The sequence below is a fragment of the Lissotriton vulgaris genome, chromosome 11, assembly GCF_964263255.1.
Source record: "Lissotriton vulgaris chromosome 11, aLisVul1.2, whole genome shotgun sequence".
Taxonomy (NCBI): Eukaryota; Metazoa; Chordata; class Amphibia; order Caudata; family Salamandridae; genus Lissotriton; species Lissotriton vulgaris.
Window position 1 is genome coordinate 948,496,507 of NC_141699.1, and position 17,843 is coordinate 948,514,349.

A 17,843-nucleotide genomic window follows, 5' to 3' on the forward strand; every position below is an offset into this window, starting at 1 on the left:
GGGCAGATTCATGTCATAAGGTGGCCATGCATATCCTCCACGAGAAAAAGGCCTTCTTGCTGGAGACACTGTCCACATCCCATAGAACAGTTTAGTTCCTCCCCATGCAGAAGGGTATGCTGAAGTCTACCACAGACACCTTCACAGGAACTTGTAAAGGTGAGGGTGGTAACTCCCAGGTGGAGAAAAAATATATACCCTTCTCTTCCAGGGGATCCTCATCAATAGTCATAAGCATTAGAATATTCCCGCCCATGCGCGGAACCCCGGAAACAATATATTATATGTGCCCCACATATACATATACATATATATAAATAAATATATATATATATAAAAATAAGCAATTGCAGCCAAGTAAAACAGTAGAGCTGGAATATGCTGTGAAGAATTTCCACCATACATTTGTATTGGCATTAGAAACATGAGAAACAACACCAATGTTTGTTTAGAAACTGTTTTAATGCTTAGAAAGCAGCAGAAATACTTATAACACACTGTAAGCATATACAGCTCCCAGGCTGCATTGCAAATACCCAGTCTAAAAAGACTGAAAAGCTAACCTGTAGCTGCATGTACTAGAACTGACGCTGTGCCTTTAAGGCACCTCTGCCCCTAGCTTCCCATCATGCCTCAGGGGTTACAGTTAGGTCAGTTGTTCTTTCCGACTCCTTCAGGAAGGACCCTGGATACTCAGCTCCACATTTTTCTGCCTTTTTCAGTCAGAAAATCTTCAAAAGAACAAATTTTTGATTTACTTTGACTTTTAAAATCAGGGTCAAGTAAATAACTGCTTAGCAGTCGATTTTTTTGTGAGGTTTTCCTGTCAGGATGCCCTCACTATTTGATGATTGCCCTTCTTGTGGCCACAAGAAGGCAAAAACGGACTCTCATGAGGTCTGTATTTTATGCTTGCCAGAGGATCATGATCCTAAAGACCGTTCACATTGTAAAAGTCTGTCTGACAGAACTCTTAAAGACAGAGAGAGGAACAGGCTCTATGGTCTGGCCCAGAGATCCATGAGGGGAAGATCTACAGAGAGGAAGAGTTCAAAGAGACCCAGAACTCCCTCCAAAGGCAAGTCAGAGCGTCCATCAACCTCAGCACCGGGCTCGGCGGTGAAAAAACAGCATCTGATGGACAGTTCGAGAGAAAAAGCTCCGTCGACGTCGGGACCGGCGTCAATGAGGAAATCGTCGCCGAAAAGAAGTTCACCGACGTCGAAGAAAGCTCCGCCGTCGTCAACTAGGCGACGATCGGCGTCGAGAGAAGCCACGAGATAGCCGTCGACGAGAAGATCGGCGTCAAGACATAAGTCAACTCCGCCGCCGTCAACCAGTCGACGGTCGGCGTCGAGAGACAGATCACACTCGCCGTCGTCTCAACGTCGACAGGCTTCGAAGAGTGTGACACCTCCGCCGACGTCTCCACGGAGGCGCTCGGCGTCGAGGAACAAGAGCCCCCTCGGACGATCGTCGTCGAGGAAGGGATCATCGTCGAAGGCGCGTCGGCGCTCGACGTCGAGGATGTCCGATCCTCTGCCGTCGCCACATGCCAGGTCGACATCGAGGGCATCGTCGACGACAGGGCACCGTCGATTGCCATCTCCGTCGCCGACAGACCAACGTCGGTCGACGTCGAGAGCTCCGTCGACGGCAGGGCAACGCCGTTCGACGTCAAGACCTCCGTCTACGGCAGGGCAACGCCGTTCGACGTCGAGACCTCCGTCGAAGGCAGGGCAACGCCGTTCGACGTCGAGGGAGAAGACTCAGTCATCGGCTCGACATCACCGGTCGACGTCGAGAGACCACGGGTCATCGTCGAGGCGTTCGACGTCTAAGGTTATCACTCTGTCGACGCCGCAGAGGCGTTCGACGTTGAGGGAAAGACTTTTGAGACGTCTTCCAACACCGGTGAGACGAAAATCTCCATCAGTGCCTTCAACTATCCTAGTGACGCAATTGGCGTCTCACCATTCCTCCTCAAGTACCTCAAGCTCATCGAGGTCCTCTTTCAGGAGTAGAAGTCCGTTACCCCAGCGAAAGACAACGCTCTCGCCAAGATGGTATGCTCCGTTAAGCAAGTGGAAGGATTCTGGAGCAACGGAGAGGCTGCGAAGATATGTCAGCCCACCCCACAGGTCACCTCTTCAGAGACTGATAGAAGAGGCGGACAAACAGAATCCTATCAGGCACCGATCACGCTCTCGGGAAAGGAGAGCGGAAAGGCCGCATACCCCCAGGGTCTCCCGATCACCACGGAGGGAGCAGCCCAGGTCTCGAACACCGAGAAGGGAAGTACGGACGGAGAGATCGAGATCTCCACGAACGGAGCATCAGAGAGAATCACGTTCTCCTCGAAGGGAGGAACGACCGAGAAGATCGCCAGTGAGGAAGGAGAATTCTCACCACAGGAGAAGGAGAACTCCATCATCCTCCTCTTCATCTTCGTCTAGGTCTTCTAAAGGGGATTACTCTCCAACACTGGCAGACAGCCCTCGCTCCAGAGCTTCCCCGCTTGACGACGTCAACACATACCTTGACGTTTTACAAAGGGGAGCTCACAAACTTCAAATAGAGATGGCTGTTCCAGAAGTCTCCACTACTGTGATTTTTTAGACCCTTCGTCACAAATCTTATTCAAGGCCTTTGCTCCCATTGGTTCCAGGGATAATGGACCCAATCAAAGAGGTTTTCCTCACGCCAGCAACGATCAGGGCGGTACCGGCACGTATCCAGAAAAAGTATAGGCCGGCTGACTCAGATCCAATCTTTGTTAAAGGAGAACCTGCGGCGGACTCAGTTATAGTAGCCTCAGCTAGGAAGAATCACACAGTCGCTCCTTCTTCTTCAGTTCCTCCTGACAAAGACAGCAAGACTCAAGATTCTTGGGGACGCAGGGTGTGCAGCACAGCAGCTTCATCCCTGAAAGTCTCTAGTGCATCAGCACTCCTCGGCAGGTACAATAGAGCTCTATGGGACTCCATGGAACGATTCAAAGAGAAATTGCCCAAGGAGGACCAGAAGGACTTTGAGGAAACTGTGACGGAGGGCTGTTTGGTGGCGAACTAAATGATTAGTTCATCTGCAGATAACGCCCTTTTAGCAGGACATGCCTACTCAAATGGGGTATGTGTGAGATCTTCTTGGCTGCGTCTAACTGGTCTCAAACCAGATGCCCAGCAACGCATCCTCAATCTGCCCTTCTCAGGATCTTCACTCTTCGGGGAGCATGCCGATCAGGAAATGACCCGCATGAAAACAGAATTGGACACATTGAAGGCGGTTGGTCTGGAGAAAAAGAAAGAGCCGTTCAAGCGACGCTTCAAGACCAACAAGAACCGGGGAGGCCAACAGAGGGTTCAAACCCCTCAATGGTCTCAAAACAAGCCACAAGGGAAGGCGCAATACAGAGGAGGAAAATCGGGCAGAGGTAGAGGCGGACATCATCAGTCCTCTACCACGCCTAGAGGAGGCAAGGCCTGAGCAGTGGCTTCCTCTGGCGCCGTTACCCACTCCAGTGGGAGGAAGTGCTTCGCAACACCTGGCAGAGTGGGTCAGCATCACAAAAGATCAGTGGGTGCTGAATATACTGCGCAATGGATATGCGCTACGTTTCCGGAAGAAACCACAACCGATTCCTCCAAAAAAGACTCGCTCGTACCATCTAAAACTCCTCAAAAGGGAGGTGAGCGTCCTCTTAAAGAAAAACGCAATCGAAGACGTACCCCCATCCCAAAGGGGGAGAGGAGTGTACTCAAGGTATTTTCTAGTCCCCAAAAGAGACCAAGAGGACAAGTTCAGACCGATTTTGGATCTTCGAGCCCTCAACAAAGTGGTGGTCAAAGAGAAGTTTCGCATGCTGGCACTTCATCAGATCTGTCCTCATCTACAAATTGGAGATTGGATGTGTTCGGTGGATTTACAGGACGCGTACTTCCACATTCCTATAACACCAGGTCATCGGAAGTACTTGAGATTTCTGGTAGGGAACAAGCATTACCAGTACAAAGTGCTTCCCTTCGGACTAAAATCCGCACCAAGGGTATTCACCAAGTGCATGGCAGTGGTAGCGGCATGTCTACACAAAAAAGGTCTCTTTGTGTACCCATATCTAGACGACTGGCTCCTGAAGAGTCCGTCCCCTTGTCAAGCCACCAAAGACTGTCATCTGTGTCTTCAACAACTACACAGGCTCGGCCTCCACGTGAACACAGAAAAGTCGGTCCTGCATCCCACGCAAACCATCCACTATCTGGGAGCAGTTCTAGACACAAATTTAGGAAGAGCGTTTCCTTCGCAGGAGAGACTATCTTCCATGGGGCAGAAATGCAGAAAGTTACTTCAGTTTCCTCGTCCAAAGGTGCGAGAAGTAGCGTCTCTACTGGGCTCCATGGCGTCCTGCATCTTCCTAATACCGAACGCCAGGTTGAGGATGCGACCTCTACAAGAGTCTGTGGAAGATCAGTGGGACCAAGCGACTGGAGATTGGGAGGATCGAGTCATCCTATCTCAAGCAGCACTGACCTCAATACAGTGGTGGACTCGCCCTCGGAATGTCTTGCAGGGAGTCCCTTTTCAGCAACCTCTTCCTTCGCTGTCTGTGGTAACGGACGCATCTCTAGAAGGCTGGGGTGCTCATATGGGTCATCTTCAGATTCAGGGTCGCTGGTCGACCAACCTTCAGACATACCACATCAACATGCTCGAACTTCGAGCAGTTCAGCTGGCGCTCAAAGCGTTCCTTCCAGCAATAACAACGGACAAAATCCTGGTTCAGACGGACAACACTACAACTATGTTCTATCTGAACAAGCAGGGAGGAACTCGATCTCGCCCCCTGTCTCTGGAGGCCCAGACAATCTGGCACTGGCTTCTGGCTCGGGGACTGTCGGTGGTGGCAGTACACCTCCCAGGCGAGCTAAACACAAAAGCGGACGCACTCAGCAGGCACTTCGAAGATCAGCCAGACTGGGTGCTAAACGACGAAGTAGCCGAAGAACTCTTCCGTTGCTGGGGCTGTCCAGACATAGACTTATTTGCGGACGACAAAAACGCCAAATGCCACGCCTTCGCGTCCAGGTTCCACCGGCCAGGGACGCAAGGGAACGCTCTCCTGCTGGAGTGGACAGGAATGTTCGCCCATGCGTTTCCTCCTCTGGCATTGATTCCGAAGGTGGTGGCCAAGCTCATCAGATCGAGCATGGACATGATCCTAATTGCTCCGGATTGGCCGCGACAATGGTGGTATCCAGACCTGTTACATCTGTCGCTGTGTCCACACAGACGCCTGCCGTGCAGGCCAGACCTGTTGAGCAAAATGAACGGGAGGATCCTGCATCCCAACCTTCCGTCGCTGAACCTGACTGCATGGCTCCTGAGGTCTTGCAATACGGACACTTAAATCTGCCTCCAGAATATATGAATATTTTAAGAGAGGCAAAGAGACCTTCCACAAGGGCGTCTTATGCGTTCAAGTGGAAAAGATTTTTCATTTGGTGTAAGGACCATGGCTTTGATCCCACCAAAGGGCAAGAAGAGGTAGTCCTTCCATACCTCCTTTACTTAGCTACATCAGGGTTGAAATACGCTTCTATTAGGGTTCACCTATCCGCTATAGTAGCGTACATAAAATCACCTACACAAACATCGTTTTTTCAGGTCCCAGTGGTTAAGGATTTCCTTCAGGGATTGAAGAAGGTCTATCCCCCTGTGAGAAATCCTTCTCCTCCCTGGGAGTTGAACCTGGTTCTCTCCAGGCTGATGTCTACACCGTTTGAGCCTATACACAAGGCCTCCTTGCAGCATCTCACTTGGAAGGCGGCCTTCTTGGTGGCAATAACCTCTGCGCGCAGGGTTAGCGAGATACAAGCACTCTGCACCAAGGAACCTTACGCTGTGTTTCACCACAACAGAGTGGTAATGAGGGCTCACCCATCTTTCCTTCCAAAAGTGGTATCGGATTTTCATATAAATCAAACGATTACCCTTCCTTCGTTTTTTCCTAACCCATCGACCCCAGCTGAGAGGTCGTTGGATCTTAAACGGGTGCTAAAGTTTTACCTGGAAAGAACGAAGGACACCAGAAAGACAGACCAACTCTTTGTCAATTATGGTTCAATGAGGACCGGGTTTGCAGCAGCCAAAAGGTCCATCTCCAGATGGATTGTCTCATGTATCAAACTAGCATACCAGCTGGCTGGCAAACCTTTGTTACATTCACCTAAAGCTCATTCCACTAGAGGGAAAGCGGCCACAATAGCGTTTTTGCATGACATTCCTATGTCAGAAATATGCAAGGCTGCTACATGGAAATCAGTCCATACCTTTACAAGGCATTATTGCCTAGAGTCTGATTCCAGAGCGGATTCTCAAGTAGGGCAAGCCTCCTTGAGAAACCTATTTGGGTAAAATATGGCCTATTTTTGGGCCTACGACATGAATGTTATCTGTTGATTCCTTTGCCCGCAGGGATGAGGTGAGGCTCGCTACTCTATTCTAATGCTTATGACTATTGATGAGGATCCCCTGGAAGAGAAGGATTAGTTACTTACCTGTAATCCTAGTTCTCTTCCAGGGGTATCCTCATCAAAGTCATAAGCAACCCTCCCGCCTCCCCGGGCAAAGGACTTTGTTGATTAAGTAGGAGATGTTTTAACCTGTTATTACCATGGTTTGGTTTTCAGTCTCTGAAAAGAACAACTGACCTAACTGTAACCCCTGAGGCATGATGGGAAGCTAGGGGCAGAGGTGCCTTAAAGGCACAGCGTCAGTTCTAGTACATGCAGCTACAGGTTAGCTTTTCAGTCTTTTTAGACTGGGTATTTGCAATGCAGCCTGGGAGCTGTATATGCTTACAGTGTGTTATAAGAATTTCTGCTGCTTTCTAAGCATTAAAACAGTTTCTAAACAAACATTGGTGTTGTTTCTAATGCTAATACAAATGTATGGTGGAAATTCTTCACAGCATATTCCAGCTCTACTGTTTTACTTGGCTGCAATTGCTTATTTTTATATATATATATATATATATGTATATGTATATGTGGGGCACATATAATATATTGTTTCCGGGGTCCCGTGCATGGGCGGGAATATTCTAATGCTTGACTTTGATGAGGATACCCCTGGAAGAGAACTAGGATTACAGGTAAGTAACTAATCCTTCTCCATTGACCCACCTTACAACAGAGATCACATCCCTCCGGATTCCCTTGTGGGCCATATCATACACAAGTGCACCAATGCTCAGGCAATTGGCGGAGTTCCCCCACCTGACAAGCAGAACAAGAAGCTAGGGGCTGCTGGGTAGAGTGATGCAGTAGGAACTACCATTCCCTGGAGGATTGCGGCTCAGTCGGCCTGCTCTCCAGATATGATAGGGCACATTGGGATTAAATTCAGAGGCTCATTATGCATCTCCCTGAGAAGAGAAGAAAAGGGGGCAGGAGTTAGTGGTAGAAGAAAAGACCATCTTCAATGTCCTCATCCACTGGCGCCCTAAACTTGGCCGACAGTGCCTTGCGTGGCTCCATATCTCTGGTTTTAGACCCAAGGTCCAACAGCATCTTTTTAACCTGCCCTTCAATGCTCTACACCTCTTTGGGGCGCTGGTAGTCCAAATACTAGCGAAGATCAAGAAAGACTGAACACCTCTAAGGCCATCAGTGCCCTCCGGACCTCAACCCCTAGTGTCTTTGTTTCGGAGACACCAATATACTGCAGGGTCCAAGGCCACCTCCATAGACCCTACTCCCTCCTACTAGAGGCAGAAGCAGACCTATCAACAGAAGTCACCAAGAGGGTACACCTAGGGTGTCTAAAGAGGCAATAATAAGAGGTGCCGCCACCTCCAAATCATGACTCCTCTTACCATTTCCCCCTATCACATAACGCCTGTCGGGGGCAGGCTCCAGGATTTCCTTCCTCGCTGGCAGTAAAAATGAGACCAGTGGACCTTAGAAGTGGTCTGTTACAGCTACAACCCAGAACTTCACAATACCTCCCAATAATCCACCCTGCGTGCACATTCTCAGCAGGGAACATCTCAGCCTTCCTCACTGGCCGATCACTGAGTCAGACTTCCACCATTCTACTCGGAACCCACAGAGATCAGCTGCGGAGTTCCTCAGGGCTCCTCCCTGAACCCCACCGTCATCAACCTCCACATGGCCCGCTTGCAGCCATCGTCAGAAGCTATGGACTCAACATAGTCTCCTATGCCGACATACAGCTGATTCTCTCCCACACCGGCGAATCCACAGCCACCAAGAGCAACTTCCACAATGGTATGAAGGCAGTCACCACATGGATGAAGGCCAGCTGCCTCAAGCTCAACTCATACAAGACCAAGGTCCTCATCCTGGACAACAAGCCATCCGCCTGGGATGACTCCTGGTGGCCTGCAGCACTCAAACCCCCCCCCCCCCCCGCCACACACACACACCTGTTTCCCATGTACAAAACCTCTGCATCATCCTGGACTTCTCGCTCTCAATGAACTGCCTATTCAACGCCATCTTGTCATCCTGCTTTCTTACACTTTGCCTGCTTTGGAAGTTGTTTACTTGGATCTCCACTGAGTCCAGGAAAACGATCACCGATGTGCTTGTCAGCCGCAGACTCCATTACGGCAACACACTCTACGCCGGCCCAGCAACACCCAGAAACTCCTAAAAAAAACTGCAAAACATCCAGAACGCCTCCTCCAGACTCATCCTGAACATCCCCTGCCACAGCCTCAACACTGATACCAGAGAGACCTCCACATGCTTCCGATAAACAAAAGAATTACATGGAAGCTCCTCACGCACGCCTACAGAGCCCTCCACAAAGCCAAACCGGCTTACCTCAACAACCGCCTCTCTGACACACCTACCAGACTTCTCCGCTCCAAGCAACTTGTCCTGGCCACCATCCCATGGATCGGAGAGTCCTCGGCTGATGAAAGATTCTTCTCCTACCTCACTGCGAAGACGTGGAACTTCCCACCTCAGGCAATCACAGTCAGTGCCTCAATTCGGTAAGGACCTCGTGACCTGGCTCTTCAACTGAACCAACCTGATTGATTGAAGAGGCCCAAGTCCTCCTTCAAAAAGAAGCCATTGAACCAGTGCCCACCACAAGCAGGGAAAGTGTGTTTACTCTCTTTTCTCTTTACTTCTTCTTTCCCAAGAAGCATCTCACTCAGACTCACCCTGGACCTCAGACCCATAAATGATATATTTTCTCCAAACATTTAATAATGATGACCATGGCAGGATGTCATCCCGCTGCTTCGACAGGCAACTGCATGGCAGCATTTAACTTCAAGGGCATTAATTTTCACAACCCATTCATCTCGCCCACCTGTTTAGGCTTTGTGGTAAGTAGCCATAATTACTGTTAGGCCTCACCACTGCTCCAAGGGTTTTCACCAACTGCCTGGCAGTGATTGCTGTTTAATTAAGGAGGGGGAGGCATTCAGGTCTTCCCCCTACATAGACGACTGGCTAACCAAGAGTGCAAGCAAGCAACAGTGCCTAATGCACACCCAAATAACCATCTCGCTTCTCCACATCTTCTGGTTCAGGAGCAATGCCACCAAATCTTACCTACAACCTCTTCAAATCCAAGTTTTTTTAGGGATGGTACTAAATTTGGTTAGGCAGAACCTACCTAAGCCTCAAAGGCTCTTCGCATTTCAGCATCACCAACCTCTATTTCAGCTACATCGTCATCTTGCAATCATAACCGTTATGCACCTAGGCATGATGTCTCACGTATCGCTATTGTGCCTGAAACCCAATAATGCGTGCACCTGTTGCAACAGTCCGGCTTGAAACAATAGTGTAAGGCAGAGGGTCACGTGTACAATCTAAGTTAATAAAGGACAAGGTGCATTGATCGATGTAGTGGTGGCACAGCAACAATCAGGGCAGGCGTTTTCCAGAACCTATTCCTCAAGTCAGCATTATCATGGGCACTTATCAAGCCGATTTGGGGGATGGAGGGGACCGCAGAACAATGTGTGGGTCTCATCTGCAGGGTCACCACATCAACTACCTAGAGCTCTTGGCTATCAGTCTAACTGTCAGAGCCTTCCTTCTACTCATTTACGGCAAGGTAATCCTAGTCAGGACGGACAGCATGACTACCATGCATTACCTACAAAAACAGAACAGCACTCACTCTTCATCCATCTTGGCACAAACCATATGGCATTAGGCACTCTGTCACCACATTCACTAGATGGCGAAGTACCTCCTGAGAGTAGACGATGACCTAACAGACCTGCTCAGCATGATGCATCAACAAGTCCACGAATGGGAAATCTACCCTCTGGTCCTGCTCCACTCCTTCCAACGCTGGGACACTCCGCACAAAGCTCTCTTTACCAACCTCAAGTACGCAAAATGCACAAGCCTTGCCTGCAGGTACCCATACCCACAGTCCATTGGCAATGCACTATAAATGGACTGGTTAGGGATCTTTGCTTACGCTTCTCTGATTCTCCCACTTTCCCCTGTGTGGATGCAGAAGATGTAGCAAACTTCTTAAGCCCTCATCCTCGCAGACCCTGCCTGAGCCAGGTAGCCCTGGTACGCAACCCACATCAGATGTTCCCCCATAGGCTCAGAAGAAACCAATGCCAGATCAGTCCCCAAATAGATCGATCTAGTGATTAGGCTCCTAAGGACCTGGTGTTTGGTTACCTTTTTGTCCTGCAGAGTGCATGGATGCCCTACAAAAATCCCACAGACCAACCACATGTGGCTGTTATCCTGCAAAGTGGAAATTATTGATTAGAGAGGGTATTCAGTTTGAAGTTAGCGATGAAGCAATTTATGGGTAACAATTGTCTGGTGTCAGCCCTAAATATGATCGTCACAACCCGTCCAACATTATCTAAGACTTGAGGCATCTCCAGGTGGGAGTAGGCACATATATATCAGAAGTGCATGGTATGGTCCACTGGAATATGCTGTGAAAATTGTAATAAGTCTATCCAATATACAAAATGCAAGCCATATGTTTACTGGGAAATGGAACCGCTGCTGGTGGGTCGGTGGACCTTGGGAAAGACCAAATTCATATTCTATGGACATGCCTGATGTTCTTGGGATAATGGAACGAGGTTCAAGCAGCCATAAAAATCATGGTAGGATACTCCACACCAGCCACACCTGACGGGCTTGCTGGGTTGGTTACTGAAAACATTGAAACTCGCATAACAGACTCAAAGCCGATATTTCTAATTTTGACAACTGCAAATATGGTCAAAGTAAGCTACGGGAAGCAAACTTTCCTACCCACACTGAATATATGGTTTGTGAAAATATTGGGCACAATGACAATAGAATGGCAACTGTGCCATCTGGTCAGGACAAAGATTGTTTTCGATCCGTCTGGGTTTCAACTTTATACAATTTAGGTGAGGACGATAGGGACCTGATGTGCCTGTCAATGTTGAGGCCCTTACGACTGCTTGATAGAAGTATATTTTCCAGTGTGATCTTTTAGATGAAAGCGAATGGAGAAGCGATGCATATGGAAGGTGTACAGCTCAGGAACATCACACCCAGGGGAACCACATGCAGGCATAGAGGGAGGGAGTTTACAAATGAGAGGTTTTTTGGTTGGCGAAACCAGTAAAAAAAAGTTTAAACAATGACTATAGTGTATTTAAAATCCTTTTTTTTAAAACAAATTGAGTTCTGTACATACTGGTAAGAATAACTGTATCTTTTCAACTTACTATACAAAGATACATTGAAACACATAAATAAGAGGAGTGCTTCAAAGGAAAGGAGCAAGGGCAAAGAGCAAAGGAGAGACTAGCCTGTTAAAGCTGGGAATTAAAACACAGTTTAACAGAAACCAAACATCAATCAGCCTTCGTAAGCTGATAAAAACATGGTTAAACGCAGAAGTGTAAGGCAGAGATACTAAGAACAGGTTACAAATGCAGGTTGAACGCTGGTAGTGCAGCTGAGACAAAGAAAATTGATGGGAACAATGCTAGATATCCATAATGAGAGAGGTAAATTGGAAAAAAGAATTTAGAAATAGTGCAGAAATTCACTAAGCTCTCCCAGAGGCTATTTAAATGAGAAATAGAGATGGAGACGAATATGGAAATGGATGTCTTCTTGGTAGAGCTTTCCAAGTTAGGACTTTTTCTCTGTGGTGCTTTTCAGGTTAGGACGTTTAGCAAGGTACAGAGTAAATGGCAAGATCAAAGAAGGGTGATAATTTATTAGATATCCACTGAAAAAGAAGAGTATAGGTTGAATTCTTCAGGACACATGATACAGCTGATAATAATGAGGATCAAGATTTATTCTGAGACAAGGTAGATCAAGAGTCTCGGCAGGGACGCTCAACGCCCTGTGATTATTGGCAAATCAATTAATCTCCCTGTGCCTAACAAAATGAATGTGTCTATCTGTAACGCAACTAGTGCTCATGAAAAGAGGTCTGATACCTTCGGTATATACATCTAATTAAAAAGTTCAACAAATCTCTGTGACACATAGCCCATGTAGGAATTACAGAGATTTTGGTAATTATAGGGCCAACCTACTAATGAACAATCATTTTAGAATGTAACTGTAGTATTTACTAACTGCTTAAAGGAGCAGTACAAAGAATACTGGAAATAGTATGGGAACCCTGAATCAACTTTGTGCAAGGAAGATAAGCAATACACTGAGACTAATGGCAAATATGCCAAGATAGGCTGAAGATGAGGCAGATTTGTCAAGGATATGTCATTTGTCTTAGATATTGAAAAAGTAAAACAAATGCTAAACGTCAACATATGTGTAGAAGAGATGGCAGTGATTAGGAAAACGTATATGACATAAGGGCCCAAAATCGTAAATGTTATAGAAGGTGGGGTGAATCCGACTGAAAAGGTACAAGAGGAATGTATCCTATGATAGTGAAGAAGAAGCCTTAAATTCATGAAGTGAAACTGAGCTGAATGGAGGATTGCTTCCTGATTGGAAACAGAGACAGGCAAAGAGGGATTTTGCTCTGCATTTTCTCTGTTGGCTGTATTCACAGAGAATTTGTATTTGGCATGGTATGAAAAGAAATACTGTAGAGGAGAAATACATTTGATAGATTTATTGATAGATTTGTAAGCATTTACCTTGTTGAATTGTATTTAAAAACTCATAATCTAATAAAAATAATTTAGCCCAAGCCTACTATGAGGAACCAAAAAATAATGTTTAACTGTGTCTTGGCAACAAAGGCTGTATTGCTGATTCTTTACTCACCCCTTGCAGAACCTCTTATGTTTGAATGAGTAGCATATCATAAATGATAATGCACAAAAGAGTCTCTTCCTTCAGGACATTCATACAATCAGGAGGTACAATTCAGGGTCAGTACTGGGGATTTTGAGTTCCAGGCTGATGTAATATACTTTGTAACTTAGAAATAAGTTAGTCATTGTATTTCCAGAAATGCCTGTTTGAGCCCCAACTGAAAATGTTTAGAAAAGTAATTTGCATAATTTCAATTTGAATTATGACATATATTGCTTTGAGTGTCTAAAATTGTCAAATGCAAACGTTACCCCAAGTGTTTATATATGTAAGACCCTGTTTGGTGGGAAGTGGGGGTTGAATTGGTAGACCGGGACATCTGGGCCCCAGCTGTGGTGGTTGAGGTTGTCTGTCACTGGTGTCCTAGTGCCCATTGACTATGACTCTGCAAAATATGTAAAGTACAACCTTTTCCACTCTTGACTCTTGGTAGTGACTGTGAGCACTCACAGGCGTCTCAGGACTCAACAACAAACCAATAGACACATTAAAGCAAACCTGGTGCTCATATTTATGAAAACAAAAGTACTTTTAATCTCATGAAATTAGTGGATGACTATCACTTCTAAAGTGCAAATGATACCCCTGAAATGGGGTGTCGGTGTGCTAAAGAGTCCCACCAGCAACAAGAGAAAAATACTGAATTAAACAACAAGGTTTAAGACCTTTCCTGAAAGAAAGATACATAGGAGAAAATGTGAGAGTCTCTGGCAGTGAATGCACATTTTAGTAACCCTACAAGAAAAAGAGCAACCTCCAATCGGGCTTGAGCAAAACTAAATACTGTACAATTCAATAGATACGACATATAGGGTTGCTGAATGTTACATTCTATTAGTGAGATGCTACAGCCCCTTCATTTCAGTTAATCTGCCTCTTTTCGCGAGGACCAAGATTTACACTATTACCGTCCCATCCCATATATGAGTTGGGGGCAGAATTAGGCTTGGGAGCAGTTAACATAAAGAGGTTCTAGTGGTTATGGGTGACTGCCTCTCTCATTCCGTGGCACAGGCTAAGCCCAGTGGCTTTCTTGCAAGTTTTTCTCAACAGTCCTGGGTGTACAGCGGATGTTGTCGTGCCCTTCCACCTTCTGTGCACTAATTCTTCAGTGTTGGGCCACAGCAGCTGTTTCAGATGTTAAGACTGATTTGTGGAGATGGGTCTTAGTGGCAGTGCCTGACTGATTTGTAGTGGCTCTCTAGTTTGGCATGCTCTCTGTGGAGGTAGGTGCTGCCCCAGCTCAAATCTTCTCATGGTGATATCGCCACGCACTAGCAGCACCTGGGCAGATCAGGCATCTGTTTATCAGTGATGCACTCCTTCTGCCCTTCCTTCTGCCCTTGGTGGCAGCACCAGGTAATACGACCCACTGCTGCCTTGCATGCTTTTGGCACAAATTTGGTCCAGCTCACTTCTTGAACTGCGCAGGTAGGCCGGGGAGACCTTTTCACAGGCCAGTTCTCTCTTGGTACACTCTGGTCATCCGCGTTCCATGGGGCTTGCTGGGGAAACACTGCCTCTCCTCCCAGGCAGTTTCTCCTCCTGTAGAGCCAGACACCCTCCTTGCCTCACTCAGTAGGCAGACTTTTGTTCTAGGCTCTTCAGGCAGAGCCTCAGCTCCTCCAGCACAAAATATTCGACTTCAGGTGATGTCCATTTATCTCTGGGTAGATGGTTGCCTGGCAGATACCAACCCTGGTTACACATCTGCTCTTCAAGTTCTCTGCAGGGCACTCCTTTCCTTGTTCAAGTAGAATAGTGGCCTGGACAAAGTGGGGTGGTTTAATTCCACTTATATTCTCGTATTCCAGACAGGATGTGGATCCAGTGTGCCAAAATATAGAACCAGGTTGAGTTGGTTCTGTTTCTTGTGTCCTTACACTGCTGCTTTTCATGTGCAGCCTGTGTTAAGTGTGCTTCTTACAGGGGATAGCTCTGGCTTCAAGCAGGTGTACCCCCATGATGGGCATAGTACAGTGTGATTTCCTGTCTCTGCCTGGTGTCACCCTTTCAAAAGCAGTAAACCTAGCCAGACAAAACACAACCTCTCCTTTAACAACAGAAACTGCTTTTCCACCCTTCACCCAAACCACCTCTCAAATGGCACTATTCTTGGACAATTCATCAGCAGCCCTTTGCCTCATGGAATTTCTAAAGATGGCCCTTTCTCCATCGTCCTTACTTCAGCGTCTGGGTCTGCACCCTTCAGCCTTCAGCCATAAGAGTGCAGGCAATCCACTTCCACTCTCTGCAGAAGCAATCCTCAACCTCCATCTTGTGCCATGCTATACCAGGGTCATCCAAAATGGTTTCCACCGACTTTAGTACTCAGACTCTCTCTCTCTCACAAACACACACACTCACTCTACTACCATGTGTTTCACATGCTCTCTGTACACAAATGTTCTGTTCGCACTACAGATTTTTTTTTTTTAATACTCATCCGCCTCAGACCACAATCAACAGAAAGTAAAATGTCGATACCATTACTAGATTTTAGGAGATGTAGGCAATCAGATTAGGACCCAAGGCCAACGCCCGCCTACCGGTATATGACAATCCCACAGAAAGTCACTAACCCCTTTTCAAGAAAAGGGGTGGTCTTGCTCTCTTCTATTGGAAAGTGACCGGCGACTGTTGGTACGAGCCCATATAGAATGGAAACTGGGCTAAGAGACAGGGCCTGACCCACTCAGAGATATTCCAAGGAGGCATATTCATAGGATCAAACAGTGATTTTAAACTTAAACATAACCGACCTTAACCTCAGAACTTCTCCCCTATCCAAAGGAACTAGTCGCACAAAAGAGTAACACAGACCAATTAAGCAGACAATCCCATAATACTTTCTTCTTTCTGTTCTGCAATCTACCCAAATCTATCTTGGAAATCTTATATAGGGAAGACAGCCATTCTGAATGCGTGGGGGGGGGGGGCAGCCTTTACAACGCGGGCATTACCACGCGCTGCCATTACTACGCTGCTTTTAGAACGCAAGTCGTTTCAACGACTTCCGCTGGAGGGCGCTGTTGGAGAAGGAATAGTTTAATTTTCTATTCCAACACCTTCCCTACTGTAACGTGGGCTGGAATTGGAATAGAAAATTAAACTATTCCACTATCCAGCGCTTACAGCGCAAGTCGTTGTAACGACTTGCGTTGTAAAAAACGTGTTTGAATGGCATGCGTGGTAATAGCCTGCGTTGTGCTGACATACAACCCGTGGGGGTGTAGCCTCCACCCATCTCCTAAACCTTTCTCTCCTAGCCAGCAGGATTGCATAAAATAGGAACCCCCACACTACAGATGATAAAAACACACAGTACGCTACCCCAACCCTGTATGTGGTACACCCAGGACAGGGACAGTAGTTCACAGTCTATTATGAAAGCACACTTGGTGTACCCATCCAAGTCACAGGACAGATTCTGTACCTCGGATTGTCGGGGCAGGCCTATGCCTCTATGTCTATGCTATGAAAAGTCAGGATTGCAGTTTCAGATGCAGTCGGGCACGCAGGGCAGGGGAATCCATCTGTTTACCATGCAGAGGGCACTCTTGAGTCAACAGTGTATATATACAGTTTACTATTCTATGTATATGTGAGAGGAGAGAAAATGTCCAAAAATATTGCACGAAGAAAAGTATCAGGAAGGAATAAATTAACAAAAATACATCGTAGTCAGGATAGATTTATTTTTAATTCCCTGTAATTAAAACCAAACTCTACATGATGTTAACACATTTAAAAAAAGTTCTAGTTGCTGGCACTAAAAACATAGTTATAAGATGTCCCTTTTTAGGGAAATGCTTAAATGTCAGTTAGGGAAATGCTTACAAGTCAGTTAGAGAAAGACGTTTGTTTGCCTAGCTCAAATGGACTAATGTTGTACTTGTATTTCTTTTTCGTGGCTACAGATGAATCTAGTTGTTAAAACACATTTTTTTGCCAACATCAAATCTCACAGCGCATCTTCTCATGTTTCAGATGGCAATTTTAAACTTTGCTTTATGTCGAATTGATTAGAATGGGTCAACGCTTGCAGAAAGGGGATTCAATAATTTTAGTTATTTTCAACTGTCTCGTTCTTGTATTTGAAACTAATCAAGATGATTATGAATTGCAAAGGCAGTAAACCTCAGATGTGGAAGAGGAACGTGCTGTGTTTTCTTTAGAATTAATTTTTTTCTCTTTCTTTAGGAAAAACCTCCACACATCCCTTTTTCGAAATTTCTTCAGGAGCGAAGCCTAGAACGACGTTGATCATATGTCCACTTTCTGTGCTGAGCAACTGGATTGTAAGTTTTTCATCCTGCAAATGCAATGCAGGCATTCTAAAGTTAGGGCACAATGATGTGTCTATACCGATTGTGTTCTATGAATATTGTTGCGCAAGTTAGCAGAGAAATAACACATTTAAATGTATGTGCAAGCTCCTACATCCATCTCAGGCGGGTTTTCGCACCTGTCACTCAACGGGGTCCGCTCTGATCTTCTCCACAGAGGCTCTACGGAAACATG

The 17,843-nt window shown here is 46.5% G+C and overlaps 1 protein-coding gene across 3 annotated transcripts in view; it reads left to right on the top strand.

Moving 5' to 3' along the window:
* Nucleotides 1-17,843, top strand: part of HLTF (helicase like transcription factor) — a 416,132-nt gene that overhangs the window by 203,446 nt on the left and 194,843 nt on the right. For all 3 annotated transcript variants that reach the window (XM_086944107.1, XM_086944108.1, XM_086944109.1), the window contains one exon: nucleotides 17,523-17,620. In XM_086944107.1, coding sequence (XP_086800233.1) covers nucleotides 17,523-17,620 — 98 coding nt within the window. The remainder of the gene's footprint in view (nucleotides 1-17,522; nucleotides 17,621-17,843) is intronic.